Below are 27,432 nucleotides of genomic sequence, written 5' to 3'. Positions count from 1 at the left end.
CCGGCCAAATCATAGCGCGGAGTGTGCGGCCAATCCATAAATAAACCAAATGTTTTTGCATCCATATCTGGCGGAGATGCGACGTGCTGGAGTTTGCATTTAGCGCCGCCTGCGGATAGCTATTTATATATCTCGACGGGAACTGGGAACTGCGACTGGGTGATCCTCCACTTCGACATCGGGGTATGGGGTATGGTGATCAGTGATCACACATAAGTGCTCGACGGGTAAACAAGCAAAACAAAAGTCCGGACTCCGGAGTCTGATTAGTGTCAAGTCGGGCTATTTATGAGTGTCTCGATGGGATTAGCCGGCACCAGCTGGTCCAGCATGTCGTCTATTTGTGTAGCTTAGCCCGGATTGTTTGGTCGCTTGTGGCCAAGTAATTTCCAGTTCAACTTTGACCTCCTTTGTCCGGGCCGCATTTGATTGCCAGCGTTTATGCTTATGGCCCCTCCTTTCCTTTTCTTTCTTTTCTTTTACATTTCCCCTTTACTTCTTTTTCCATTTCATTTCGGGCATTTGGCGAGTGCGCGTCTGAAAACCAGTTTTCCAGCGCTCGCTTACCAGTTTTCAAGTTTACACAAGTTAAGAAAGCTGCTGCCACATTCGAGCCAGGCCAACTGCTGACTAACTGGCTAACTGACTGCCAAGACTGCTGATTTTTTATCTTGCACCTTGTTTATGCAAAAAAAAAAAAAAGAATATTTCCAAGCTTGCAGTTTCTGTCTATCTTTGTTTTTCTCGTCTCAGGTTTGCATACTTTAAACTTGACTATAATTTCATGTGGTGTTCATATATGCGCTTCAATAAAAATAACTTAGCCTTAAAGTGCCAGTCTCCTGCCTGTCACAATCTGGATCTCTCGAAGGCCTAATGGACTCATAAAAAGCTCCAGGCTGAGATGTCAGCGAACGATATGCTCTAAGGAATGTGCGGAACCAGGAAGATATATTCTGGGATATATATTCTCGAAGGATATTTCACCAGACAGATGTTTTCTATGTGTTTTATACTTCGTATTATCTAAGCCATTGATTTGAACTTGGAGCTAAGCCAGATATATAGTATAAATGTATCTATAATTACATATCTATCTATATCTATAAATTTATCTATAATCCATGTATCTATGTATCAATGTATCTATAAATGTATCTATAAGTTCTTAAGTTTAATGACCAAGAGAAAAGATATATATACAAGTTGCTCTTTGGTACTAAGCTTTGGTTCTTATAGATAGTTAGCATATAGTTCTAGTTATTGCATTCCACTTCCGTTTTTATAACGCCTATTTTCCGACAAATTATATGAGACACTCTCTGGCAATTTTCTTCCATTGACACTGAATTATAATTGATGGCATAATTTTCGTTCATAATTCGCACTTTGCATCTCCGTCGCTTCTTTTTATTTTTTATTTCTGCTGCGGCTGGTCGTGATCACTAATTAGGTTTGTGAGCTGGGCCTGAATGAATTGAAATTGTTTTGCAGTTGAGCGGCAATTACGAGCTTCTCTCATCATTTTGCCAAGTACCGAAACACTCCCCTCGATTCCGATTCCACCCACCCACCGTCCAGTTTTATTGTGAATGGCTGATCGCCAGTCGACTGTGTCAAGGGCAGCGATCAGTTTTGCTTACAAGCATTTTAATTGCATTACGCAATTTTCACGTTCTCCATAAAACAATGGAAATGAGGGGGGGAAACTTTTTTACTGAGGATAACGAGAATCAGAGTCTGACGCATTCCATTTCCATTTTCTCCTTTTGATTTGTAACATGCAATTTATCACACCCGCAAATTATGAATCACACCTGGCTCGTTAGCAACTCCAAAGCACTCACTTTGAGAAAAAGTGTGAATAGTTTTGTTGGGTCATGCAGCCGCCAAAACTGTGCAGTAGACTAATTTCATACTTGTTAATATTTAAGCCAAATTATCAGTAGCATGCCCATAGTGCAAACCGCTGCTCTCGCGTGCATTTATCTGTACGGCGCTCATTCCTTTGTTTTTGTTAGCTACCTACGCTAAGCTTGGGCGCAGCATTCTCGGCTGCCTGCCCGCCAGTTGCAATTTCTTCGCGTTTCGGAAAAGATCAACCTTACCATTGTCGCTATCGTAAATTATCGCTATTTCGGAAAATAAAACTGTCGTAATAAAACAAACTTTCTTGTGGTTTATTATTCGCAACAGCTATTGAAAAAGCTCAATAGCTAAACATTTGGTGACCCCGACGTGATTTTGTTAGTTTGCATGCATTAATTAATGCACTTATCCCGTTAATAAATAAATATAAATACTATAGATTAAATCGCAATCGGTTGGACAAGTGAGTGAAGATTTCGGTGATAGTGGCTGTGTTTAAGCTAGCTAGCATTGCATATATACATACATTGCTACATATATCGTTGCGTGCATTGACCCCGCTTGCATTTTCGGCATCTATTTTGTGCTCATCTTCCCGCTGAACCGAATCAAAGGCGATTTGTTGCTATGCCCGCTGAAGGTGAAAAAAACAGGGTGACCTTTTTAAAGCGCAAAACCAATGCGCTGTTCAGCAGGTTGCAGAGGCTACAAACGTCGCTGTCTATAGAGACGCTAAGCGGATACGACGAATTCACTCTTACGGTGAGGCTGGAGCAGATTGATGAGCTGCAAAGTGCCTTCAATGTTCTGCATACAGAACTGGAGGAATTGGACTTCGACGAAATTGGCAGTGAAATGAGCGAGTCTTTCTATGAATTCATCGTTGAATTCAAGGCTAGGGTGCGCGCGGAAATAGCCAAACGCAATGTGCATTTCGCGCCGCACTCAACGCTTGCGGAAGGTATTGTGCCCCACCAGTGTAGTGGTCCTCAAACGCAGCCGCGGCCGAGGCCGATGCCGTTGCCGCCTGTGCAGCTGCCAACGTTTGGCGGCGGCTACGTAAACTGGGCGGATTTTCACTCCGTGTTCACGAGCATAATCGACAGCCATCCGGACCTCTCCAACGTTGAGAAATTCCAGCATTTATGGGAGGACCTGCAGTCCCTAAAAACGCTGGGAAGAGTTTCCTCGTCTAGTCCCATATCATCGCTCTCGCCGTTCCTGGATCAATTCGGACTTCTTAGAGTTGGCGGTCGCCTCCGGAATTCGTCGTTGGACTTTGATGGCCGCCACCCGAATAACTGCCACATCTCGGCAGTTATTAACTCCAGACCTTTAGTTCCCATTTCAGAGAACCCTCCCGATCTAGATGTCCTCACTCCGGCGCATTTTCTCAATGGTGGTCCGCCTTCGTCGTTTGACGAGCCAGATATAACGGGCCTAAACTATAATCGGCTTGACTCTTGGCAGCGCATCTCCTTTCTTCAGCATATATTTTGGTCGCGATGGAAGGAAGAGTACTTGACGTTGCTCCAGCAGCGTTCCAAGTGGCGCACCCCAAAGCCTGGCGCAGCCGTGGACAACGTCGTTCTTGTTAAGGACGAGAATCTACCCCCAATGAGATGGCCTTTGGCGAGAGCCATGCAGTTGATTCCTGGCAGAGACGGCGTCGCTCGAGTTGCAGAATTGAGGACCGCGTCTGGAGTAATAAGACGGGCAGTGAACAAGCTGTGTCTGCTCCCCCTTGAGGACTCTGTTGGAACACAAGCTTCCAACGGGGGGAGGATGTTGGGTCATGCAGCCGCCAAAACTGTGCAGTAGACTAATTTCATACTTGTTAATATTTAAGCCAAATTATCAGTAGCATGCCCATAGTGCAAACCGCTGCTCTCGCGTGCATTTATCTGTACGGCGCTCATTCCTTTGTTTTTGTTAGCTACCTACGCTAAGCTTGGGCGCAGCATTCTCGGCTGCCTGCCCGCCAGTTGCAATTTCTTCGCGTTTCGGAAAAGATCAACCTTACCATTGTCGCTATCGTAAATTATCGCTATTTCGGAAAATAAAACTGTCGTAATAAAACAAACTTTCTTGTGGTTTATTATTCGCAACAGCTATTGAAAAAGCTCAATAGCTAAACAAGTTTCTTGTAATAAGCAAAAATTTATAAAATTTATACGGAATTAAGAAAACATAAAAAAAACTTATATTTATGATATATTATTGTCACTTTTAGGCGCTTGACATTTAAGTTTTCCCTCCCCGTTGACCTTTCTAACTAAATAGTAAACAATAATTCCCAAAAGTACATTTCAGATGACCAATTTGGGTAATATTTTTTCTGAATGCAACAACATGGTAGCCCCCGATCACGATGGAGTCGCAGATGATGGAGCACATAACCCGCTCCCGTTGGCAGGCAAACAAACGTGAAATTTGCCCGGAAAGCTCTGTGGTTTGAGCCGGAAAAGTTCGGGGGAACGGGAAACGGAAGTGAACAGCACGGAACACAAAGCAAACACACTGGGCGAAAAAAGTGTGGTAAGGGTGGAATGATGGAATGATAGTGATATCCACATATACATATGTATGTGTGTGTGTGCAGCAGATGAGGTGAAGCATTTGCAGGCCATTAACACCCACCAACTCAACTATTCCCGTATCGTGTCCTCACTTTTGGTCTGCACGTGCACTCCTTCTGGGCCGCAAAAAGCGAGTGGGAGGTAGAATGGTCATAAATAAATGTCATAATGCAATAAAAACGAAAACAAAACAAAAAGCGTGTATGCATGTATGTGTACTTAAGTGGCACAACTCACAAGGCGACACGCGACCGCGACCCCAAATGCATAAAGATACATATATGTAGATGCAAAAGTATCTGAACATGCAGTTTTATACGTATCTGAACAATGCAATTGGGAAATGCAAGGAAGGAAGGAATTGCGTGTTAAATGCAAAAACATTACTCGGAATTTCATTGCGTAGGCAGAGTTATAATATAAATGTAATTTAATTTATTTAATGTTAGTTTAGTGGGTATGGAAGATCAAGTTCCTTCGTCATTGCTTAAAATGATGTAAAATGGTAAAACCTAAATTGTCAGTAATTTCTGTTGATGATAAGGCACTTTTAACGGTAGAAATAGAAGTATAACTACAGCTATGTATAAATTGAAATACGAAAAAGTTCCCGCGAATCTTCTTTGCAATCGCGTGTTTAAAAGTTTATGCTCGTGGGTGCGTGTGTCGCAGTCACGCAAAAGTCTTTCGATTTCGTCCAATGCCAAATAAGCCTTTATTTTTCTAGATTTCATAGAATTTTTTAAAAGGGTATATTGTGCATAGCACACTTCAAATAGCCAAGTCTTTAATACAGACAACTTCTTTGTGTTTTCACTCCCCACATACCAAGTTTCATATCGATCGGACGGATATTTGCTTCAATAAAACAGAGTTGGTATGCTAAGGACAGGGTATTTGTTTGTCTACTACATATGTATTTATCTTTTGTAATTCATGCTGAGCTCAGCAAGCGCGCTCGAATGTAACCAGATGATGGATGGGGGAAGTGGAATGGAGTGCTGCCTTGTGACATGTGGATTTCTTGTGACAGCATTTCGCAAAAGTTTTAACACCCAGATCTCCGAACGAAAACCAAGACGATTTCAGTCACCTCGCCACGGAGTTTATTTACATAACTCACTCTGAGAAAATCGACATAAGATGGTATATGAGGCCACAAAATTCAGTCAGCAGAGGAGTAGCTTAAGATCGAAGATTGCAATCTTCACAGTTCGAAAATTCGATGGATACACTTATCAATCTTTCGCTTCTTCAGATACATTCTATAATACGAAGAATATGAACTGGTAAATGAACTGCAAGTTAGGTAAATGGGTTTAAAGTTAAATGGTTTAAAGTTGAAGTGCTGTCATACCGAGTTTCCACAATTATATCACTCATGCCATAAACAAACACGAACTTTCTTTTTTTTTGGGGGCTCCAACAGATCTACCAAGTTCAGTTCCGGTTGCTGATTCTTTTGTCGGTGGCTTCGTGTTTTGGGTGAAAATGATAGTTTATTATCGCAATTAATCCGGGTTAATGTTTATTGTTGGCCGGCCAGCGTTTTGCTGACTTTCGCTTATATGGCAGCACAACATATTTCTTTTTTTTTTTGTATAACGGAATTTTTAATTTGATAAGAGGCCGAGAAAAATAAACACTTCCCAGGGGGATATTCTCGGTTTTCAGTGAAATAAACATTGGATGCAAACACAAATCATAACTCAAGACACCGCTCATGAAAGTTTATTCGCCGCGCACCTCGAACCCATCAGTTGGTTAATAAATTTGAAAAGAACCCGAGGGTTGACTCCGCATTGTTTGTTTTGGACTCACTTCGAGGGGCTTTGCTGCGGATAAACGACGACTTAACAAGACCGCCGACTGCAGACCAGGAGGATGGGTTAACCCAGTCAGCGGAGCAGGACAGGATCTCCCGCAGCTCTTTGAAATGACGTTTTTTTGGCAGCTGCCATCCGTGGGGGTTCATTACCGGATTGCCGGCAGGACGCGTGCGCCGAGTCAAACGCAGGATAACCCGTAAGTGTGTCCTTATGGCGCAAACGTAATTCTATTTGTTTAGTTTGGGCATGTCCTGATTTTTTATGGTTACCCATTTGCAAGTCCCTTTAAACAGAGGGGAGCAACTGGAGCGGAGTGAGGTTTTTTTTTCCAGCACTAACAAAGTCTGTTAACATTTTTTGTTTATTTTTGCTAGCTTTTAATAAAGCGGATGCTGTGCGGAAATCGAATTATAAGGAGTACAGTAGAGCTTCCCTAACTCCAGTTACCATCTACCACCAAATTCGAGTTATTGTTTATTTAAAGGGGTAACAAGTGTACAAATTTGTTTTATGACTTTCCACATTCAATTAGTCGCCATATCCATTTGCTTTGCACTCACTTTTGTTGCTTCCAAAAACCCGCCCTTCGGCATTTTGACATTTTTGACAGGAAATCGGAGAGGTCGTACGCGTTTCAAATTCAATTTCAATAATGTCCTCTTAGGGCTGCCCTATAAATTCAATCGCCCGACACTCCATAAACAGGCAAATGGAAACTGCAACATATTTGGTAAACTTTACATTAGTGGAAACGTTTTTGATTTGTTTCCAATCCTAATGACACCCACCGACGTGACGCAGGGTGATGATTTATGGAGATCCATTCACGCGGGGATGCACTGCATCGCACTGTGTGGATAATTCTGAACCAAATGGAGGGCAGTTTTCCTCCCTTCGAATCATGAAACTGCCACCTCCAGACTCAAATTTTATGTGAGTTGTGCGTGATCTTAGCAATTATTACTTGCCCAACTTTCAGACTGGGATCGTGTTGTCAGCGACAAATCTCCTCGGTTAGCCGTAAAATCGAGAGGCATGTGGAAAAGTGATAATCGACGAGGTGGTGGGGAATGAGCTCCAACACTCGGATGATTCTGTTTATTAATTCTAATGGCAACAATGGAAATTCCGCTGGAAATAGAAAATAAATAGAATGAGTACACAGGCAGTCAAAATATGGATTCAGACTAAACGACAACCACTTAAGTAACCTTAATCTAGGCAATTTCTTTTGGAGTTCACAAGAAGTGAGTACTTCGTCTGGCTCTTCAGCAATAGATACTTAACCATAGATACTCGCATATAAAGGCAATTGGGAAAGAAACCGCAAATTTGGGGTTGTCTGTGGAACGGAAACTTTCGTATCTAAACGAATCGAAACGATGGCAATCCAATAGATATCAACGAGCGGCAAACGATGACAACTACAAAAGTCGCAATTAAATCTTGTGGAGCAGTGGGAGCAAAGGGCGAACAAGAGGCAGTCGAATAAAAAAAAACACACATTCAATAGACAGATAGCTGTGTATTGTGGCATAGACAAGCCGAAAGAAAAACACAATGCCAATTGTCTTGGGTGGGCGTATCTTCAAGAGCCAAAGAACCGGGTAGCTAGCTATACAGCAAAGTGAAGAAACCCAAAAACGGAAGACAAATCAATCGAATGGCGCAGATGAAATCGCCCAGATATCCAGATACTCGTAGCATGGAAAATTGCTTTCACATGGAAAGCAAGAAAACTCCGAAATTAACTTCCTGAAAGTTGGGGTAACTGACAATTTGGCAGGCCATAAAGTAAACTACTAGTATCCAATCAATGGACACCAAATTGGCAAGTATTTGGATTCAATCAGATATGCTTTTAGTTGTTTCTCTGGCTGATCAAGCTTAAAATACATAAATTTATTATTTATTCAAGTGAAAAGTTTACAAAAATGTTCTATGCTTTGAAAAATAGCCGCATCTCCACGTAGTTTATTAATCAATTTCATGAGAAATACATTTGATTTTCCTCTAATCAACATGAGTGCACATATCGGGGTCATTTTTTTTTTCTGAGTCAGCATTGCGCAATTGAAAATGCCACATTTCCACGTTGGATCATCAGCGAGTGAATCGAAAAACTGTGATTTGTTCTGCATAATTGAATCAATTGAGTGAGTAGGGCCACCGAAAAGAACATTTTCATAATTAGAGCAAGCGAATGGGATTCGGGGAAAAATTAATGGAATTGTTAATAATGCGACGCACAGATTTCCCAGCGGGCTGAAAAAATCTCGGAAGGCACAAGCGAAGTCAAGCAATTGAAAGCTCCCGAAATTGCTCCCTATTTTTCTTCTTTTGCGCCGGCGCGGCCAATGCACTTTTGGTAAATTTATACATGCGATATGTATGTATACACTTAAAGAAAAAAGGCTGTAAATAGAAATTTTAAAAATAAATATTTCTTTTAATGATAACGAAATTTATTTGTATTTTAGATAACAAAAGTAAATGTATCTTCACTCTAATAAGCTAAACGTAGCAAAGTTCAGAGCTCGGGATTCAATGATGCCCTTGCTTCATGAACTCAAAATCATATTTTTTTAATACCCAGCTTATATAATCTTGCATCCAGATGTTTCCAAGTGCGTAATGGATATAATTTGGAAGCTGCCATTAAAAGCACTTAAGCGCCGCGAACTCGAGCTCGAAAATCAAATTTAAATACTGCTCAGACTCAAATTAATTCTGTGTGCTCAAGTTTTATGGTTTATCAATTGAGAGAGAGAGTTTCTGTAGGGCGGCGGGGGGAAAGGGAAAATTATCGACTGGCATTGATTGGGAATATGGGAGGAAGCAAAGTTCAAATGCGTCACGATCGCAGTACTGCGGTCGGATCGCCCCGCCCCACCGAAGATTTATTATGCTGGAGAACCAAACGGAAGCCTCTTCAGAATGTGGAGAAGCGGGAGCTGCAGCACTGGGAGAATTTGAGCAGAAGAATGGCAGTTGAAGAATGCCACTTGAAGAGCCAGCGACGCCGTCGAGCACTCCAAGTCTCCAAGTTCTTCGTTCTTCTCGTATGATGCATGTGAGAGAATGAAGAAAGCAATGCAGTCGAGGTGGAGCTGGAAGCTACAGTGGGCACTAAGCATGATGAACAAACAATTCTGTAGTACTGTATAACAACATATTCCTATAATATTTGATGTAGGAAGCGATATTCAAAACTTATCTCTTTAGATATTGCTTTCAAATTCGTAAGATACAAATCTTGAGGTTTCACTGCCAGCTTTATTATTCCAAAGACACCCGACGAACAAAGTGATGAGAATCCGCAGGAAAGAGGAGCTTCGCTCCAGTTGCACAAAAGGAGCAGTAACCCTTCTACAGCTTGGAATGGAAAATAATTGCGATTCTTCCAGCTGGAAAACGCAGGCATTGGAGTTGCTCTGCCCAAGGCCCATGTGCCTCACTTCATTTGCAGCAAATGTTGCATGTCCCTTGGCAGCGAAATCGTACTGCATACAAAATTATCTGAAGGATTGCGAGGGGTTGCGGTTGCATTGAAATGTCGCTTGTGACGAATTTCTATTTGATTTATGCACTCCCTTTGCAGCATATTTGCATGCTTTGCGTTCACGCCCTTCAACATTCGATGTAGTTTTATTACCAAATCAAATGGCATTTACCACAAAGTAAATACTCTTGATGGAAATCTGTTTCACATCAGCAATGAACATTTATATAATTCTTGCAGAACAGTTCAGTTATACATAAGATACATAGGCTCGGTTCAGAGATTTAAGAATGTGGGATACAACATACTCGAATATGAGCTGTTTTTGCTTGAAAGTAAGAGTATTTAAACAGATATGATAAGCATAACTTCGTATAAACTTGAATGGCAATAGATCTTGCTACTCTGAAGCAGAAACCAAGAAGATCTTCTTCCCAGCGCATCCATTTGATTGATTAGTAGCTCTTTGCCCCCAGTCTCCGATTACTCCAACATGCGATTGGTGGAGTGTTAAATTGACGTAGGACCAGCACCGAAAATCATTTCTTTTTTTTTGAGTATTTCCATTTAGATTGTCTAAATTGATGAACTCGGAAGGGAAACAAAAATCCAATCAATCTTTCAACCCAACGCGTGCCTCTGTCATTTTGGGGGCTTCCCGTACCCTCACTTCTCATTCCTCCTATGAATACATACACATATGTACATACATATATTTACATATCTGTATGTAAACCTCCCACCCAACTGCGTCTGCGCAACGCATTCAATCACTTCATTTGTTTCCATCCGCCGTCTTCTTCGGATGCGGCTCCATCTCCTGGTCTTCTGGGCGGCACGTTCGCCGCGGCAGTAAAATGTTTTATTTACCCTGCACTTATGACCCCGTTGCGGATCGGGTTAAGTGAATCTGATACCCATATACCCATATATATACATATACCCATCGCCGGCTGTTGCATTTGCATCTTATGAGGCGGTTGTCTGTTTTCTCGGGGCCATGAGATGCTGGGGATGGAGGTGTCATTGCAACCAAACACAGACAAATGCTGTGGCGCGCCATGTTTTGTGTCCAATGATGAATTGTGTCCCTGATTCCGTAAACAACCATGATCGTCGGATGATAATGGGTTATATGCAAACAAAAAAATAGCATACATCTTCTAAGGAATAAATAATTCCAATTTATGACAATAAGAGAAAGTACTTTAAATAATTTTAGGAGTTTTCAAACCTCATAGCTCTTTACAACTTTTTCAACAAGCAAATAGTTTTTGCTGAACAATCTGAAGCGACTTGGGTGTTTGACACCAATTGACGTGCCACGAAGAATGAACACCCATATGTGCTCATGATTCAAAGATACTGAGATACAAAAGCATTCACAAATGTATCTTTTGTGTGTCGCGACGATCTTTAATTGCTGAATTGTGAGCGGCTCCGTCAGTGGATAACCTTCGATGCAGTTGCAGTTGGAGATGCAGATGCAGATGCAGCACTTAGTTGCAACGATGGTGATGGTGATTAATTTGACGTGGTGTCGCCCGATCTGCGCTGAGCGGACTTTATGAAAAGGATTACACGCCGCACAGTTCCATGAAAACGCATCTCCATCGGAGCGAGTGGAGCAGTCGCCCTGCGCCGCAGCAAGATTAATTACGAGCGCCTTGCCACGACGGCAGCTCCGTCTCCTTGCCACCACCACCTCCACTTGAGCTCCGTGACCACTTGGCATTCATGCGAGCCACAGTTGCGGTCAAAATGTTAGGCGCGATGCCAGATAAACCAAATAGGTGCAATAAAATGTTAGTTCTTTTATAAATATTATATTAGTATATTTCGCATTAAGTTTATGCTACATGATCCTCATTTTTCTCAACTGCACTACTTAATCATGTATCACCAATTGTAAATTTCAATACCTTTCCTCTTTTCAATATTTTGACGTTTCAAATATATCAGTCTTACTCACCGCCTACTGTTTTATTAATTTGAAAGCATTTCGAGTACTTGAGTGCCTTCATTTTTCTCCTCTTATGGCCAGGGGGTTGAATTAATCCCGGCCAGAAATTAGCATACTTCCAAGTGTTAGATCCTGCCGTCACGCGAGGATATGGGTGTTTTGGGAACAATAACAGGCGGCACTAATTGGAATTGAATAAGGGCTACCGATTCGTTGTGCCTCCTGGGCATATCATTCCCCTGCTTATTTATGTGGCGCGGGCAGGAAATGAAAGTAAAAACAATTATTTTATTTTTAATGAACTTCGGGCTTCCCCAAGGAAGAAGTGATCGCGCATATATGTATAGCAAACTCCATCGCATCCCCCAAGGCGAATTACCAATGATGATGTCATTCCCGCAGCATTCATCTCCCATAAATCACGCGGCGATCGCGAAAATCCCCAGTTTATGCTCCAGCTTGCCGAGAGCCACGACAACAGCCGCATTCCCGCCAGATTCGCCAGCTTGCAGCCAAGTAATGTGGAGTGGTGTGGAGTGGAGCCAGCTGCCACAGATTAGTCAGAGTCAGCCAGAGATTCGGATACACTGGCGCACTTCGGCTCACTGGCTGCTAAGCTGCTCGACTGGTTTTCAGATCATTGGATAGGTAGGGTGGGGATACATAGGTACCAGAGATCAAGGTGACTGGCTAAATTAATGGCGAATATCTTGGAGAACTGCAGCTATCAAATGCAGCGGCGTCAATAGAATTGTAGCACTAGCATCGCTTATATAAGCCCACACTTAACGGTCTCCAGCTTAAGGGTCACTCCTCTCCTGCACACCAACTTTCGTTCCCCATGGCCATAAATCTGGCCAAAAGTAATCAGCAAAAGAAACAGCAAGAATAAGCCGTCAAAAAGCGAGAAGAAAACATTCCGAGGTTGGCAAAGGTTAAGGCTTGGTTGGGATGCTTCGCCAGAATTCCTGTGGGCAGCCCACAGATTCGATCGATGGATTCCCATTTCAGAGCCCAATAAAAGAGCCTAAGAGCCAACATTAGTATGCGTACAATGGCATCTCTTGCCAATGGCCAAGCATACTTACATATGTATGCTTGGGGCATGACTCACCTCGCCAAGTGAAAAGAGCCAAAACAAAAAACATGAGTAAATGCACATTCATGGATTTTAAATGGGCCGATGAAAATAAAGAAATAAACTGTTGGCAGCACATAAGACTCCGCCGAGCTGCGAGCGTGACTTGTTTCCCCCCATGTTTTGGTTAGTTGCTTTTGCGCTGGCCCCTTTGGCTTTCCCGATATACCACCGCCTGGGCCGTCATTCATTCACGCCAACTGTTGATAAGTTTCTGTGACACATTCGAGTCGTTTGCATATCGAGACGGCTAACGAAGCCCAGCCTGTGGCACCATTAGATAGGGTTAATGGACAGCCGAGGATTGGCGACAGCTGCGTTGGCATTATCACTTCTGACTTGGCTTTTATTCGGTTGCAAGGCAAGCGGTTAGTGCCGAATCTTTCTCTCATCGAATCACCATTAAACTAAACATAGGAAACTAGACGCCTTCTTTACTCCTGTTTCTTTTCCGTGGTCCAGTTCTTGGGAGGATCGGCCATGATGGTCCAGTCGTTTTCGGCAATGTTCAGACCACCATACTGCTTCAACGGCGTGTTTGGGAAGAACTCCCAGCCTTGTTCAATGGACATCTTCTTGATGACGCCAGCGATGCCTGGAAAGAGGATTGGGTTAGGTCTGGAGTTTTCAATCTATGGGATGTGGGAGGACTAACCCAGGAAAAGGCCGGCGCACAGACCAGCTACGTGGTTATGTTTCCAGGCTCCAAAGACGCCGCCAGCTGCGAAACCGCCGATCAAGTAGTTGATTCTGCAAATTCAAACATGGTTAGGACCAATATTCATCAACAGGTGGGCTGCTTACTCACTTGTCGTCCTTGCCGCGCGCATTTGTGGCCGCCAGGGTGGTCAGGGTGAACGCCGTGGCCATGCCCATCAGCGGACCCGTGTTGTAGGCGAAACGGCCCAGAGTGGGCAGGTATCCTTGCGGCTTGGAGAGCGTCAGGACGTCGAACATGGACCAGGCCAAGCCGGCGGATAGCGCGTACTTGTTGGTGGCCACTATCTTGCCAAAGGCATCCTCGCCATCGGGATGGTCGTAGTATTTCGCACGGAGCAGCGACATGGTTTGCTACGGAAGGTATGGAGGTCCAAAAACATTAGCCACAAGCAAACGTAAGAATTACGGAACACCCATTGTGCATCCAGTCAAAAGGAATATTTGTGATTGTTCCCTGAACTTATCGCAATCTCTGAGGAGCATGGCTAGTGGTAAGTGGCGCAGAATTACTGGGGAATATACAAAAAATTGCTAACCTGCCGAAATTTACGTAATTATTGTGGCGGAGATTGACAAAAAACAGCTGTTCGCCAGTGTGTACACACAAGCAAATGGGAAAATGCACCATTTGTGCTGTTAGGCGCGTTCTGTTAATCGAAATGTTACAGCACTGTTAGTTTGAAAAACTTATTTTTTTGAAAACTTAAATTGAAAAATATTAAGGAATTATTATTAAGTAAAAACACATGTGGATGTCAAGTTCGGTTTTCAATTTATTCATTATACTAGGTTCACAAACGCCGTGGCACTAACTTTATTTGTTTAATCATACGATTTACGTGCGATCGATTGGTTTTTTGTAGGTAATTTCATTGCCAAGTAGCTACGGATTTTGATGCATAATAGTAGACGATGCGGCTTGAAATACATATGCGCTTAGCTTAATGGTAGACTAGTTTTGCATTGACTTTCAACTAAGAGTATTCACACAAAATCATGCAGTTCACAAAGACGCGGTTTTCTAAACGAGCTAAAGAGTTTTCGAGACATGCAAGTTTGGCTTTGGGTTTTGACCGAAAATGAGTAAGGTTTTCAAGAGCAAAAAAGTTTTTTAGGAGTACTTTAGGGGGAGTAGACACAACGTTGGCGTTTTAAAATCAAAACGAAGATATCAAAACATACAATATGTATATATATACAAATCAGATATCAAATTATTGGCAAATCTGTTTCGTGGCAATCAGTCATAATGTTCGTCGTTCAACGAAATTAGCAACGAAATTTCACTCGGCCCTTGCAATTAGTTAGTTTTGTCTGAATCAAGTCGTGTTCATTGCCAAAATATATATATAAAAATCGATCTACTGCTCGTCGTGTCCAATTATTTCGATGTCATCAGCCAGAGGACTTTCCACTGCGGATTTGCCGGCATTTCCATTTTGTTGATTTGCGTCCAAATTAATCAATGACAATGTCATTCTGCTGCTAAGAATGATCTGCAAGTTAATTAAATTGATTAATTGATAAAGTTTATAATGGGTTATCCATACGGCTGGTTCCTCGGCTGAGCCATTGAGCTCCGAGTCGTAGACTTCTTCGCGTTTGATCTGGGAGTCGGCCACCAAAATCTGGGACTCGTGGGCCAAAGCGCCTTCCAAGTAAATGGACTGCGGCTCCGGGAAGTTTTCTTCCAATTTGGACTGAAATCGAAGGGGGATTCTTTTTAGTATTTCTGATTTATATAAAGCTTCAACACATATGCGCAGAGTTGGTTTAGAACGTAGGAAACAGCCCAGTTTAATCACTGTTTTTGGAGGGATATATTCAAAGCGTTAGGGTAGCAGTTAGTTGGAACTGGTCTAGTTAAGTTGAGTACTTGAAAGTGGTGGGGTTTGTGCGGCAGTGGCACTTACATGTTCGCTTGGCGCTCGGAAAACAGGCGTTGGAGGGCGTCCAGTCCACTTGTGGCCGCCCTCGCAACTGGCTGTTAACTCCATGCCGAGTACCTGCACCAATATTCGATTATTTACGGCAAAGATCTACGGACTGAAAGGTGCTATACAGGGTATATGATGGCCTACCGTCAGTTCCCGTTCAGCGCTCAGATCCCGCCGTTTCCTGGCTCCCTTCGTCGCGGTCTCCTGCTCCGGATTTTGGTCGCTGCTTGCATGTCCATTGGATAGGTTCTGCTTGTCTACTGGTTGCTCTCTCGTTTTTTCGTTGTCGTTTTTCTGCACAGGATACACAGGATAATGCGGTTAGAGAAGACACTCTCGAAACAGGCAGAAGAATGTGAGAGCTAAGCAATTCTATACAGCCTCAAAACGCAAGAAATCAGAAATCGAACGCATTAATTACTTCAATTCGTTGTGGTTAGGTGAAACGCAACAAAACTCAATTAGTCGCAGGATCTTGGTTAATAAACAAAAAGATTAAGTTGTCGTTACAAATTATATGTTCAAGGATTGCCGTGCCGGACCCTTTGAAGGTCTCTAACCTTATTCGAATCAGTTTCAGTGTCGCTCGTCGCCCTCTGCTTGTCTTGGCCATTCAATTGCTCGTCGGCCGCGTCTATCAAACCTTGTATGGCCGTTACAACTAGCCCCATGAAAGTACAGGGTATCAATTTGGAATTTACATTCGTTTGTTTTTTTTTTTTTGTGTGTTTTGCGAGAAACATGAAAAACGTAGAAACGACACAGAGAGTGAATATTTATATAGTAGTTTCATTTAAGCTCTGCGTATGGAATGATGTTTGCGATTATCATTATTGGCAATGTATCGATGTTTCGGTCTACGGAGAGTGTTCGAATAGATTTCGAAAAAGACTGCTTTGAATCGTAAAATATGTCCCCATCATAAGAGTTTAGTTCAGATCGAGAGTACTCAGTGAGATGCAAACACATTTAGACTGGGTTCGTTAGTAGATACGAGTATGTGAAAAGATATGGTTATAGATATATATCGCATGCCGACAGCAGACAAGCAGGTTAACTTAGAAACAGAGTCGGGAGAATTCCGTTCCATGCACTTGTAAGACTTGAAGATTAAGGACAGAGTGACATAGTTTTAGAACTGAAGGCTTTTTTCTGGGGGGATGTGGCAGGGTAAAAGAAACCATTCCGAGGATTCAGCTATTCACTAGAAACCAATAGCAAACAGAAACGATCTAGTTGACTTTGTTCGTTGTACTTAGTTGTGATCTGAGTTGTTGTTGGTCTGATTTGGGTCTGTTTACTGACTGATTCTATGTGAACTGAATGATGGTTATTATTGTCTTAGAAGTTTGGCTGCCGCTTGAGAAACTTGAGGGCAATCATCTTGAAAATGAGAACACAAAAGAGATCAAATATTAATTCAAATGGCAGCGAGATGGTCCAACTGAAATCACTACGATATATGATGTGCTACTTGATGTATCTGAATCGCTTTGTATAGCTTTATCTGTATCTGTATCTGCATTCCGATTCGATGACGATGGTAGGAAGCTGGATACTGGATGCTAACCTTTGCCTCATACTGATCGGTGTTCATTTCGGCCACCAACTGGGCCATCGCCCGCTCCGTGCTCTCGAGTTTCTGGCGCAGCTTCTCGATCTCCATCAGCTGCTCGGCCTCCTTCAGCTGCTGGTGGCTCTTCAGCGAGGCGGACAGACTGGTGGCCACCTCGGTGGCCGACACACTGGCGTTGTACAGCTCCTTTTCGGTGTCCTTGGCGGCCGGCTTCTTTGCGGCGGCGGCTGCAGCAGCTCCTATAAAATTGTCGTACGGTTTGGTAATCAGGGCCGGAAATCGAATCAATCGTGGGACTAACGAAACTAAGGAGTATTTACACGGGTGCAGGAGTGGCAACAAAATAGATGTATATATCCATGGAGGCGTGATCGATTCGGGGTTAGTAAATATATATATATAGTATATAGGCACACAACATCTAGAATGAGTACATCTAGGTAAATGATATAGAACACATAGTCGCTACGATACTACGATACCAAATGAGGAGGACATATTTCAAAACTCAAAAGGCCTTTGTCGAGGTCTAGAAACTCAAGATACGAACGTAACACTATGGTCATCTATGCAACCATCTATGTATATCTGGCTTACTTGTCTGATGCTCTCGCCAGCCTGATACCGTGGCATGATTTTCGGTGTGCATGGGTTTTCGGAAGCAGAAGATTACAAAATGCGATTTTTTTCGGTTAGGATTGACTCGTGAGTGCGGTGGCTAGAGAGATTGTGTGTGTGTTTGTGTGCGTGTGTGTCCAACTACGAGTGTAATAATCCGGAAGATGGCATCCGTATTGGCCTGGCACTCACCCAGCTTGCTGCCGCCCAAATCCTCCACCTGGCTGTGGTTCTGTGATCCGAAGACCTCCTGCCGGAAAGCAGGATTTGGAGGCGCCGCTCCGTACGGATCATTTGGAACTTGCTTCTTGAACATGATCTGCAAGGAAGAGTATTTTAGTAATATAATTATATGCGACCAAGGAGATGGAGTCACCTTCATCAGGGTGTAGCCGAAGAAGACTACGATGCCGATGGTGTAGAGTGGCATTAGGAAGCCCATGCTGCTGCCTCGCTGTTGTGGCTGATGCAGTGCACCGGCGCCCATGGGTGGACGCATTCCAGGAATGGGTCCAGGCTGGAAAATGTTAGTAATAAAAGGTTATTCAAATAGAATAGCAACTCCAATCAAGATCATACTAAATGTATCACGTATACGCCCCAATGGTTTCTTAAGTCAATTGTCTATAGAAACTTTTGAACTGATATCTACGTAATAGATCGAATGTATCTTATTGCCCAACCATGTAATCATAAAAATCACGCATCCGCCGCGATGTATATTGACATAAATATTTCTTAAGACAGTTGTCTACAGAATCTTTAGAATTGCTGTCTTTATAGAAGAAGGGAATCGATTGTATTTTATTGACAACCCATGTAATCATAAAAATTACGTATCCGCCCCGTTGTATTTTGACATGAGGCGAGGACAGCTGATTTGTTCTCCCCGGCCATTCTAGCATCTAGCATCTAGAGACGAGAGCAAAATGGAACTGGCGCACTGAATTTGGCACAAGTTCAATACGCAGCAGCACATTCGGCCGATCTCCCACTCATCCTTTACAGATTCTTTTTGTGTTTTCTTTAGCGCTGTCTCTTGCCTTCAATTTGCGTGCAGTGTCATAAAAACAAAACCCGAATCCGAATAAAATAAACGTTTGGCTATTTATAAATGACTTCCAATGCGAGCGCGGATATGTCTCATCCCGCCGTAATTATAATCACAGCAACCACAGCACGCCGACCAGTAACTATATATAATTATGGATTTATCGTCCGGAGAATAATGCACACCGTATGGTTAAATGTATGGTAGCCCAACTCACCCGTCCGTCCACGATCCGCGGAGGCGGATTACTGGGCGAAGTCTTTCGTTCCAGAATCGGCACGGTGGGCGTGGCGGGAATGGCGCGACCACGCTCCCTCATGGCCTGGTATATGGATTCCGGATGCAGGTGGGCGGGACGCTCCTGGCGCAGACCTGCGACCACAATGGATTCATTAGTAACACAATTAAAGAAGGCGGTGTTATAGAAATGTATCTATAAAATTGCATACATATTATTAATTGACATAAACACCTAACTATAATGTAAAAATTTATAATATTCACATTTTAAGCGTTATATGCAAGCAACGCAAGTTTCCTTAAAGTTTTACGATAACTTTAAACTTAATAAGCATTTCAAATCTGAATTAGACGACGCGTAGTCCAAACTTTGATTGTATCTCAATCGATTGTATCTTGTAGATCGTTAGTAGTGACGAACACCGTTAGTGAAACCAATAAGCAAATTATAATCGAGCCACATACTTATTTCGCCCGTGTAAACATTGATTTGCTTGCGATACAAATGCGGACCGAAGGGCTCGATCGTGTCCTTCTTCGTGGCATTCAGGAACTGCTCCCTGTCCAGGACGACATCACAACATCCTACAACATCGACCGCACAGCCCACACAACAACAACACCCACATAAGGAAATCAAAAGGAAATAATGATGATAATTCATAAACAATAATTAATACATTAAACTAAGCTCCTAATGTTGAGAGTGAAAACTGTTGACTTACCGCCTGGTGCTGCTCGTGGATCCTTGAAATTTGGCTGGGCTGGAGGCACTCCTCCGAACATCATGGGATGGAAGACCTTCGGCCATAGGATGGCAATGCATCCGATCACGGTGACGATGATCAGGGCGGTCTTCTTGGGCGTCATGCCCTCCTCGACGAGCGGAGCTCTCGGCTTGGATGTGGCTGTAGCGGGCATTTTGGCTTGGAAACGGATTCCGTGGGCTATCTGGATTCGTTTGGCTATGGGTTCGTGGTTAAAGCTAGTCCCTAAGGCAACTCTGCTGTGTTCCTGATCGATTTGGTTCGTTGATGGCTCCCTGCGAGCTGTTTTGACTATGCGCTGTGTTTCTAGTTGCTGTTTAACTTTGACATTGGCTCATTTTGGCTGGCTAATGGTTGGTTTGCTGTACGTTTAAAGCATTATCTGAAAGATACATAGATGCATAATCGGTTACACGCTACAGTTCGCTGATCCGGCTTTCGTTGGAGTTGTATTCACATCACTGATCGGTCACGAATCGCAGCGCAAAATGCTGTATACGTTTGAATAATGTTGCGGGAAAACAAAAAAGTTTATTACATAAATAGCGGTCCCGATCTTTTTTATTTTTAGCTCGCGCAATTCGCTCTTTTCGGCCCGTCTAATAATTCTTTATTATTTTCACTTTTTCAGCGCACAAATCACATTCGCTCTTCACAATTAACGACCGCATAAATAATATTAAACGCTTCTCCAAAAGCAAACGCTTTCGTTTCGCTTTTGGAAAACGGTTTTTGAACGCCCAGGGGTTCAAAAAAAAATTAACAAACAGAAAACTGGACAGAGCGACTGCTTACGCAAAGTTCGAATGTTGTTCCCGAACTGGCCAGGCAAATTTTTGAAACTATTAGCGAATTTTCGGCAGATCAGATCTGAAGACCCGACACACCATTCGGGCGCGCTTTTCCCCATAATCGTCGTCGGCCATTATTTTCCTTTATTTTTGATGAGACAAGTGATTTGCAGCTTGGGCCTGCACCGGGAATTTCCGAGAGCTACGCTACAGCAGCCGACATAATATTAATACTCTCTAATTTATTTGTTAATAGATTCTAAATCAAAATACATTTATAACAGCTTGGGAAATTGGCCAAACTTTTTTTGAAATATTTTTCAAAAATTCTTTTTTTAAGACAATAATTTAAGTGTTTATTAATACAAAATACTTTTGTTTATAATTATTATACCATAATTATAGTAATTTTTTGAGCTATCACTGCTAGTTTGCTGACCAGCACTGTGTGCGAAATTTCGTGTTTTCATATTTTTCATTTAGCAGCTTCTTCGCTCTTGTTATCACTCACACACGAACACACACACACACTCGCAGGTAAGTTTTCCGACCGTTTTCCATTTCGCTTTCAAGCGCACTGACTGAAAATTGGCGAAAGTAATATTGTTTTTTTTTATGCATGGCTGTTATTTGCACAGCATCTTCATATTTCCACCACCTTTATTTAAATTTGGCCTTTTCTTGTCACTGTCTACATAAATTTGGAAAACGTTTTGCTAGCTCTCGGTGCTTTTATTTTTGGAGGCACAGCATTTGTAATTTGGGTTCAATGCCGTTCGGCTTAAGACTCATCACTTATTTTTAAAAATTATGAATTCAAAGTGTGGAGATTTTGTCCTTGGAATTGCTCTCGTGTTCCCAGGTACCTTTTTAATAATTACCAGTTTGGTTTTTTATGAATAACACTTTTTTTAAGTTCGTTTCCTTATCTAATTACGCTAATTTCAAACTGTTTGTTTGTCGTTATAAGTTTCTCTGCCAGAAAGCAGCAGCAATAATAATTGATTTTTCAGTCGACCGAACGGAGATGGGCAGCACTGTCTGCCATTCGATACATGCAAGTGCTATCGATATATTGCTAACGTTTAAATTTAACAAAGCCTTTACCTTACTTGAAAGCCTAAATACAGGATTCTGTAATATTTGTAAGTCTTATTTTAATTAACATTATTATTAGCGTTACACAAGCAAAAGGTTTAAGTTGTATTTGGTTCGTTGAATGCTAGTTTTATTATGCATTATTAAGATGTTAAGCTGGAATAGCTATTATAACTAAGGATCAACTAGGGATCCAATATAACGGTAATAAGTACAATGCAGGAGTTTACAAATATTAATTCGCTCAGCACTATGGCCCTTTATCGAAATCCAAATTATTCGATTTATCGATAGCATCGTGAGTGGTCCACCCAGCTCCAATGTTTTCGTCTTCTTTGTGTTATAAAATTAACAATTTATAAATACGCATTTTCCGCTGGACCACCGAAAATCGCCGTGACTTTGAAGAATCACAGTGCTATCAATCCACGAAAGCAAAAGGTTGTAAAATCGAAAGTGAACGCGCGCCTGGCGTGACTGGTTTCTAGGCTTTCACCCCACGAAACTGGAGCTAACAATGGACAGCGAGTCGTTGGCCTGTTCGTCGGTGGAGAAGGACCTGACCCGAGTGGTCAGCAAACTGGAGCAGCTGCACGAGAACGCGGAAGCCGACATCGGAGATATAGCCACACAGATGTCGGAGCTGGTGGAGGTTCTCAGTAGGGCGGAGCAGCTGGTGACCACTCTGAACTCCAGCACCCAGGTGTCCCAGGACGATCCCATGGGCGATGGGGTAAGCATGCAGGTCGAGACGGAACCGACGGCACCACAACGCCTCACCGAGCGCCAAGTGGAGAGTGTCCGGAATGCTATTGCCAGGTGCAACGAGCGCGTGCAGAAACTCTCCACGGAGCACCGCGATCTGCACGGCTCCATTTCGAAGATCGGCAAGGCCATTGACCGCAACTTCAGCGCCGACTTCTCGTCCACCATGCGAGTGGACGTGTTGCAGGACGAGGATAACCTGATGCTGCTAAACAAGGCCATTGCCAAGCACTACTGTCGCCAGGGCATGGACGATGTGGCTCGCACGCTAATCCGCGAGTGCAAGATGTCGCCGGAGCATGCCCAGGATGTGTTCGACTCAGAGCGCGAGTTTGCCGACATCTACGGAATTTGGGTGAAGATCCAGAAGCGGGATCTGACTGATGCCCTCAAGTGGGCAAAGATGTACTCCCAGCAGCTGAGTGACCGCCACTCGCTCATTGAGTTCCGGCTGCACCGCATGCGCTTCATGCAGCTGGTCTCCTACGGATTGGACTCGCAGCGCGAGGCCATCTCCTACGCTCGACTGAACTTCAAGAAGTTTGCTGTGCGCTACGAGCACGAAATAGCCAACTTGATGGCCAGCTTTATATATCTGCCCAGTGGGCTGGAGAACTCGCCTTACAAGCACTTCTTGGGCCAGGAGAAGTGGACCGAACTGTCGTTCATATTCCTCAAAGACGCATGCCAACTGCTAGGCATCAGCAAGAACTCAGCCCTGTCTGTCGTCGTTAATGCCGGATGCACTGCCCTGCCCGCCCTGCTCAATATCAAGCAGGTGATGCAGTCACGCCAAGTCCTGGGCATGTGGAACGGCTGCGACGAGTTGCCCATTGAGATCGATTTGCAGCCGGAATTCCGCTTCCACTCGATCTTTGCCTGCCCCATATTGCGCCAGCAGACTTCCGAGGACAATCCGCCGAAGAAGTTGACCTGCGGTCATGTCATATCCAACGACGCCCTGCACAAGCTGAGTGTTGGCCACATACTGAAGTGCCCCTACTGCCCCGTGGAGCAGAATGCCGAGGAGGCTGTTCGCATCTACTTTTAAGCCACATCTATGTATTCACCTTATGATAATCACCACTGCTTATATGACCAGGCTCAGGCGGTTCGAGGACTGGTGTTGGTTGACCGGCTTTCCTTAACAAAACGTAACCATTTTAATATAGCTTGCTTAGATTCATGTTTTTAGACAAATTCGCAGAGCGGAATCGAACTGCCTGGGCCGTGTGTTGTGCGTGTGTCCCACTTCCTAACAAACGATTTAGATTTAAAATTATATATACTGTGTATTTAAAGCAAACGACGAAAGTGTTTTTATGTAGAATCCATGTTTAATTAAATACAAATCGTCCGAAGAGCACACTCTAGTGCCTATGTTTGTGCTTGTGCTTGTCGCTGCGATGTCTCGGCGGCGATGGCTCTTCTCTGCGAGAGGAGCGCGAGGGGGTTGGAGAACTGCGTGATCGCGACGATCCGGAGGCAGGAGTTTCGTAGCGGGAGCTGCGAGAAGACCGCTCTGTATATCGTTTCGGTGAACTGGACGGACTACGCGACCGATTGCGTTTCGTGGATTTGGATGAGCGCGAGCTTTCAGGTGAATAGTCCCGTCGTTTGGATTCGGCACCGGAGAACGGCGAGTGGGATCGTTTGCGGGAACCGCTTCTGAACAGCGCTGGACTCTCACTCACCTTGGAGCTCTTGGGTTTTATGTGCATGTAGCTGAGCGGGGAGTCTACAGTTGCCTCAGATCGCGAGTCCTGTTCGCAAAGAATTCAGTTATTAAATCCGATTTATTGTGTGTTAAAAATCTTACCTGTTTGAGCAATCGCTTCCGGAATTGTTCCACTTGTTCGGGAACAGTCCAACCTGGGTCCAGGCGCCGCTTTCCGGACTCCAGTTCGTCCTGGTACTGAATTGCTTTCAACTCAATGTCTCTTAACTTCTGTCTCATCTCGTCGGTGTACTTTTGTGGATTGTCTTCTCCACTGTCGTCGTCCGAGCTAAAGAACTTGGGTGGATCTGGTGGATCGAGAGTGTCCCATTTGCTGGTGGTAATCGCCTGCGCTTCTACTTGCTGGGGATCAACTGTCTCCCACTTTGAGGGTATGAAGCCAGGCAACTTAGCCGACGATTTAGTTTCTTTTTCCAACGGTACACCGTCGAGATCGTCATCCACTGGAAGTTAGGATTATTTACTTATAGTAAGAAGGTTTAAATCACGTGCTTCTGCTTACATGGTATGCCATCGATTTCATCGAGGTATTCATCTTTCTTGGGTGTGTCACGCTTGGGAGTACCAGCATCTGCATCAGGTATGGCTCGCTTCAGGGCGCTCTTAAGCAAAGCAGCTCCATCTAGTGGCACTCCGTCTAGGTCCTCGTCGTCCTTTTCCTCTCCAGAAAGGGGTGCACCGTCGATATCTTCGTCCAGAGCCTCATTAAATCGCGTTTCGTCGGCTTGAGGGGAGGTATTGATTGGCTTGACGTACTAAACACAAGATTCCATTAGACTACACGCACAATTTGTAATGAATTTCATTAACTAACAGGTTTGCCCAAGAATTTGGCCGTCAACTGGGCCATAAAATCCTTGGGATATATGGTCCATTCCTCCCATGTGCGGATTACATTACACACTCTGGATTTAAAGCCCTCCGCTTTCAATCGACTCTCGATGTTCAAGTAGTAGTTATGCAAGTTATCAAAGATGTCCAACAATTGTTTTTCCACACTAAATAATAGGGGGTATTACAACGAGTATGCTTTAATAAACTTATATACATACGATTTACGGAAGAACGAAGCATTCGCCACTTTAACAGTGCAGTTGTGCAGTATATCTGAGATCAGATAAAGTCTAGCAATCTTCTTTGAAGCCAATGTATTGACATTTGACAGAGACTCGGCGATGCACTCGCAGATTTCATCAGCCGCATCTGCGTGCTCAATGCAGAAGATCATGGCATCTCCAATGCGGGCGCGTTCTGGAGTTAAGTGCCTAATCAAATCCTCGAGTCGATTGCGTTGCCTGTTTCGTTAAAGATAATTAATATTTATGTTCCGAGGATAATCTTTGCTAAACGTACGCATTGGACAAGGCTCCCTTGTGCACCACAGGAGCGTCGGGATCAACAACCAGCTCATCTGGCATGCCTTGAGTGTAGAAGTTGGCGATCGGGGGCTTCCAAACCGGTCCGTTTTTGAACATACGGAATTCCTCCTCCCGCCATTCATTGGGCGTATCGCCCTGTAGCAAAGAGAACAGCTTCCATCGGTAGTATATGTGGGCAGGACTCTCGTTGTCGAAGAGGAACGCAAAGAGCGGATTTTCCATTTCCCGAATCATGATCAAGGCCTCAAACATCGGCCCCTCGCGTATAACGAACTCGATCATCCGATGGATAACATTAAGAACAGCCCTGCAAAAATCAAAGCACAGTAACGTGAGTTCTTGTTAAGTGAATGTTGTTAAGTACGATTCATACTTCTCTGTGGGTATATGGACTTTAACGACGCATTTGGAAAGTATCTAAAAAATTGATCATTCTTATTTGTATTAATTTAGAAGCCAACAAGTGATTATTTACTTACCCGCTCCATATTCTCTTTGTCCTCTTGGTTGAACTCCTTGTAGTTTTTCTTGGGCAGCACATCAGCTTCACTGGGTGAAGGTTGGGCATTGAAGGGCAAACCTGAAGGAGGCGGAGGCAGGGTCATCTCAAGCAAGGCTTGCGGTGTAAAAATGGGCGTATTCATTATGGGCACGGTCTTTCCTGAATGGTAATTAAATGGTTATAGTATTTAGATATATGAGGAATAAGAACTTTAATATAAGATAGATTACCCCATCCTAGACGCATCTCGTAGCCCATGATGTAGCGCCCGTTCAGAGTCTTGAGTGCCCTTTCGGCATCCTTGCGGCTCATGTAGGCCACAAAGCCGCAGTTGCGTCCCCTTTGCTTCTCCTCCTCGGAGCGGGGCCACATGATCTTGATACTGGCCAAGGGACCGTATCGGCCAAAGATTTCCATGAGCTGCTGCTCGGATATCTTGGGGTTCAGGTTGCCCAGGTACAGGTTTGTGGTATTTGGATCGCCCGTGTCAAACGAACCAGACTCCTTTGAGCTGCTTGAGTTCTGGGAGGTGGTGGAGGCACTGCTGCTGGGCACAGGAGCAGCTGATGCTGCTGGTTGCTGTGCTGGTGCGGAATGGCTTGAGGCCATGTGCTTGTACTTGTGGCGCTCCTCACGCTCCTCTTGAATCCTGTGGGCATAAAACAATTAGTATGGAATACACACATGCACTAACAAGTGGTCCTACTGTCTCAATTCCTCTTTGAACAGCTCCAAGTTACTCTTTTTCTTCTCCTGGTTTTTCTTTTTCAATGGACCCGAGTCCTTTTTAAGATCCGAGGCCAGGGTCTTGGCGTAATCCTCGACCTTGTCGGAGGAGCCCTTTTCCATCAGCTTGGAGACCGGCTTGTATAGCTTGCCCTTCTCCGACTTGTCCTCCCGCCGGGATCCTGCATCATAGGTGCCGGCTTTGACCCAAACTTTCGAGGAGGGGGTGGGTGCATCTTGGAAGGTCTCTACGAACTCTTTGAAGGCCTAAAAATCGTATTGGGTTATAATGCGTGGAGGAGGGAATAGCTGGAGTCGCATACATGTGCCGCAGCAGCTGCATCCTCCTTTTTCTTCTGGTCCTCAAGCTCCTTTTTGGACAATTGTCGTTTGGAGAAGGTGCCCACCGTGAATGCCTCCAACTTCTTTTCGCTTATCCGCTGGAAACAAGACCGGAAAATGTTAGGCTCGTTTCTCCGGCTACTCAGGACACCTTTACTTTTAAAGTGGCGGATGCGGCAGCCGAATCCTTGCTTTTATTCCCTTGTTTACTCATCTTTTCCACACAATATGCACATTATCAGGAATACGAAAATAAGAAAACCAGCAATTGCCAGTGTGGCCGACGTTGTACAACCAGTGCA

General features: G+C 43.8%; 4 protein-coding genes across 28 annotated transcripts; 1 reads left to right on the top strand and 3 right to left on the bottom strand.

Annotated features, from left to right (window-relative positions):
- Nucleotides 1-13,195: 13,195 nt before the first annotated feature.
- LOC6735475 (NADH dehydrogenase [ubiquinone] 1 alpha subcomplex subunit 11) lies at nucleotides 13,196-14,280 on the bottom strand. Its single transcript, XM_016168615.3, has 4 exons — nucleotides 14,137-14,280; nucleotides 13,689-13,951; nucleotides 13,536-13,630; nucleotides 13,196-13,475 (listed from the first exon to the last, which is right to left on the bottom strand). The coding sequence occupies exons 2-4, from the start codon at nucleotides 13,943-13,945 to the stop codon at nucleotides 13,315-13,317; spliced, it is 513 nt and encodes a 170-aa protein (XP_016028814.1). The 5' UTR covers nucleotides 13,946-13,951; nucleotides 14,137-14,280; the 3' UTR covers nucleotides 13,196-13,314.
- Nucleotides 14,281-14,355: 75 nt separating this feature from the next.
- On the bottom strand, nucleotides 14,356-21,614 carry LOC6735474 (resistance to inhibitors of cholinesterase protein 3). Of its 25 annotated transcripts, none has more exons than XM_016168594.3 (12): nucleotides 21,462-21,614; nucleotides 19,748-20,171; nucleotides 19,488-19,607; nucleotides 19,000-19,154; nucleotides 18,108-18,248; nucleotides 17,924-18,050; nucleotides 17,711-17,731; nucleotides 17,108-17,352; nucleotides 15,682-15,831; nucleotides 15,514-15,606; nucleotides 15,151-15,300; nucleotides 14,356-15,096 (listed from the first exon to the last, which is right to left on the bottom strand). In XM_016168594.3, the coding sequence occupies exons 2-12, from the start codon at nucleotides 19,941-19,943 to the stop codon at nucleotides 14,962-14,964; spliced, it is 1,533 nt and encodes a 510-aa protein (XP_016028781.1). In that variant the 5' UTR covers nucleotides 19,944-20,171; nucleotides 21,462-21,614; the 3' UTR covers nucleotides 14,356-14,961. The 25 variants fall into 25 exon arrangements, 22 of the variants coding, with proteins under 22 accessions (XP_016028781.1, XP_039148258.1, XP_016028808.1 ...); XM_039292324.2 differs by having other exon boundaries at nucleotides 21,447-21,605; XM_016168584.2 differs by lacking the exon at nucleotides 21,462-21,614 and adding an exon at nucleotides 20,585-20,713.
- A 333-nt stretch (nucleotides 21,615-21,947) lies between these two features.
- LOC6735473 (E3 ubiquitin-protein ligase RMND5A) lies at nucleotides 21,948-23,749 on the top strand. Its single transcript, XM_016181464.3, has one exon. The coding sequence runs from the start codon at nucleotides 22,196-22,198 to the stop codon at nucleotides 23,492-23,494; it is 1,299 nt and encodes a 432-aa protein (XP_016028776.1). The 5' UTR covers nucleotides 21,948-22,195; the 3' UTR covers nucleotides 23,495-23,749.
- Nucleotides 23,750-23,760: 11 nt separating this feature from the next.
- On the bottom strand, nucleotides 23,761-27,424 carry LOC6735472 (U2 snRNP-associated SURP motif-containing protein). The gene is made up of 12 exons (XM_002082375.4): nucleotides 27,288-27,424; nucleotides 27,112-27,228; nucleotides 26,769-27,055; nucleotides 26,293-26,711; nucleotides 26,040-26,221; nucleotides 25,934-25,977; nucleotides 25,535-25,867; nucleotides 25,234-25,476; nucleotides 24,996-25,179; nucleotides 24,684-24,936; nucleotides 24,263-24,624; nucleotides 23,761-24,206 (listed from the first exon to the last, which is right to left on the bottom strand). Exons 1-12 carry the CDS (start codon nucleotides 27,342-27,344, stop codon nucleotides 23,814-23,816), a joined length of 2,874 nt encoding a protein of 957 aa, XP_002082411.2. The 5' UTR covers nucleotides 27,345-27,424; the 3' UTR covers nucleotides 23,761-23,813.
- Nucleotides 27,425-27,432: the final 8 nt, after the last annotated feature.

This window comes from Drosophila simulans, chromosome 2R, assembly GCF_016746395.2.
Source record: "Drosophila simulans strain w501 chromosome 2R, Prin_Dsim_3.1, whole genome shotgun sequence".
In the NCBI taxonomy this organism is placed as follows: Eukaryota; Metazoa; Arthropoda; class Insecta; order Diptera; family Drosophilidae; genus Drosophila; species Drosophila simulans.
Note: the sequence above shows the minus strand (reverse complement) of the source record. Positions and strands in the feature narration are given on the sequence as shown.

What these genes read in the sequence shown, in the direction of transcription:
- LOC6735472 (XM_002082375.4), bottom strand. Translation starts at nt 27,344, where the DNA reads ATGAGTAAACAAGGGAATAAAAGCAAGGATTCGGCTGCCGCATCCGCC. An exon ending in CCGCATCCGCCACTTTAAAA is followed by an intron (nt 27,229 to 27,287) that starts GTAAAGGTGTCC and finishes TCTTGTTTCCAG; the next exon opens with CGGATAAGCGAAAAGAAGTT. An exon ending in TGAAATCGATGGCATACCAT is followed by an intron (nt 24,625 to 24,683) that starts GTAAGCAGAAGC and finishes CCTAACTTCCAG; the next exon opens with TGGATGACGATCTCGACGGT.
- LOC6735474 (XM_016168594.3), bottom strand. Translation starts at nt 19,943, where the DNA reads ATGCCCGCTACAGCCACATCCAAGCCGAGAGCTCCGCTCGTCGAGGAG. An exon ending in CCGATCAGTATGAGGCAAAG is followed by an intron (nt 15,832 to 17,107) that starts GTTAGCATCCAG and finishes TATCCTGTGCAG; the next exon opens with AAAAACGACAACGAAAAAAC. An exon ending in GCTCAGCCGAGGAACCAGCC is followed by an intron (nt 15,097 to 15,150) that starts GTATGGATAACC and finishes ATTAACTTGCAG; the next exon opens with ATCATTCTTAGCAGCAGAAT.
- LOC6735475 (XM_016168615.3), bottom strand. Translation starts at nt 13,945, where the DNA reads ATGTCGCTGCTCCGTGCGAAATACTACGACCATCCCGATGGCGAGGAT. An exon ending in GCGCGCGGCAAGGACGACAA is followed by an intron (nt 13,631 to 13,688) that starts GTGAGTAAGCAG and finishes TTGAATTTGCAG; the next exon opens with AATCAACTACTTGATCGGCG. An exon ending in GTGCGCCGGCCTTTTCCTGG is followed by an intron (nt 13,476 to 13,535) that starts GTTAGTCCTCCC and finishes TCCTCTTTCCAG; the next exon opens with GCATCGCTGGCGTCATCAAG.
- LOC6735473 (XM_016181464.3), top strand. Translation starts at nt 22,196, where the DNA reads ATGGACAGCGAGTCGTTGGCCTGTTCGTCGGTGGAGAAGGACCTGACC.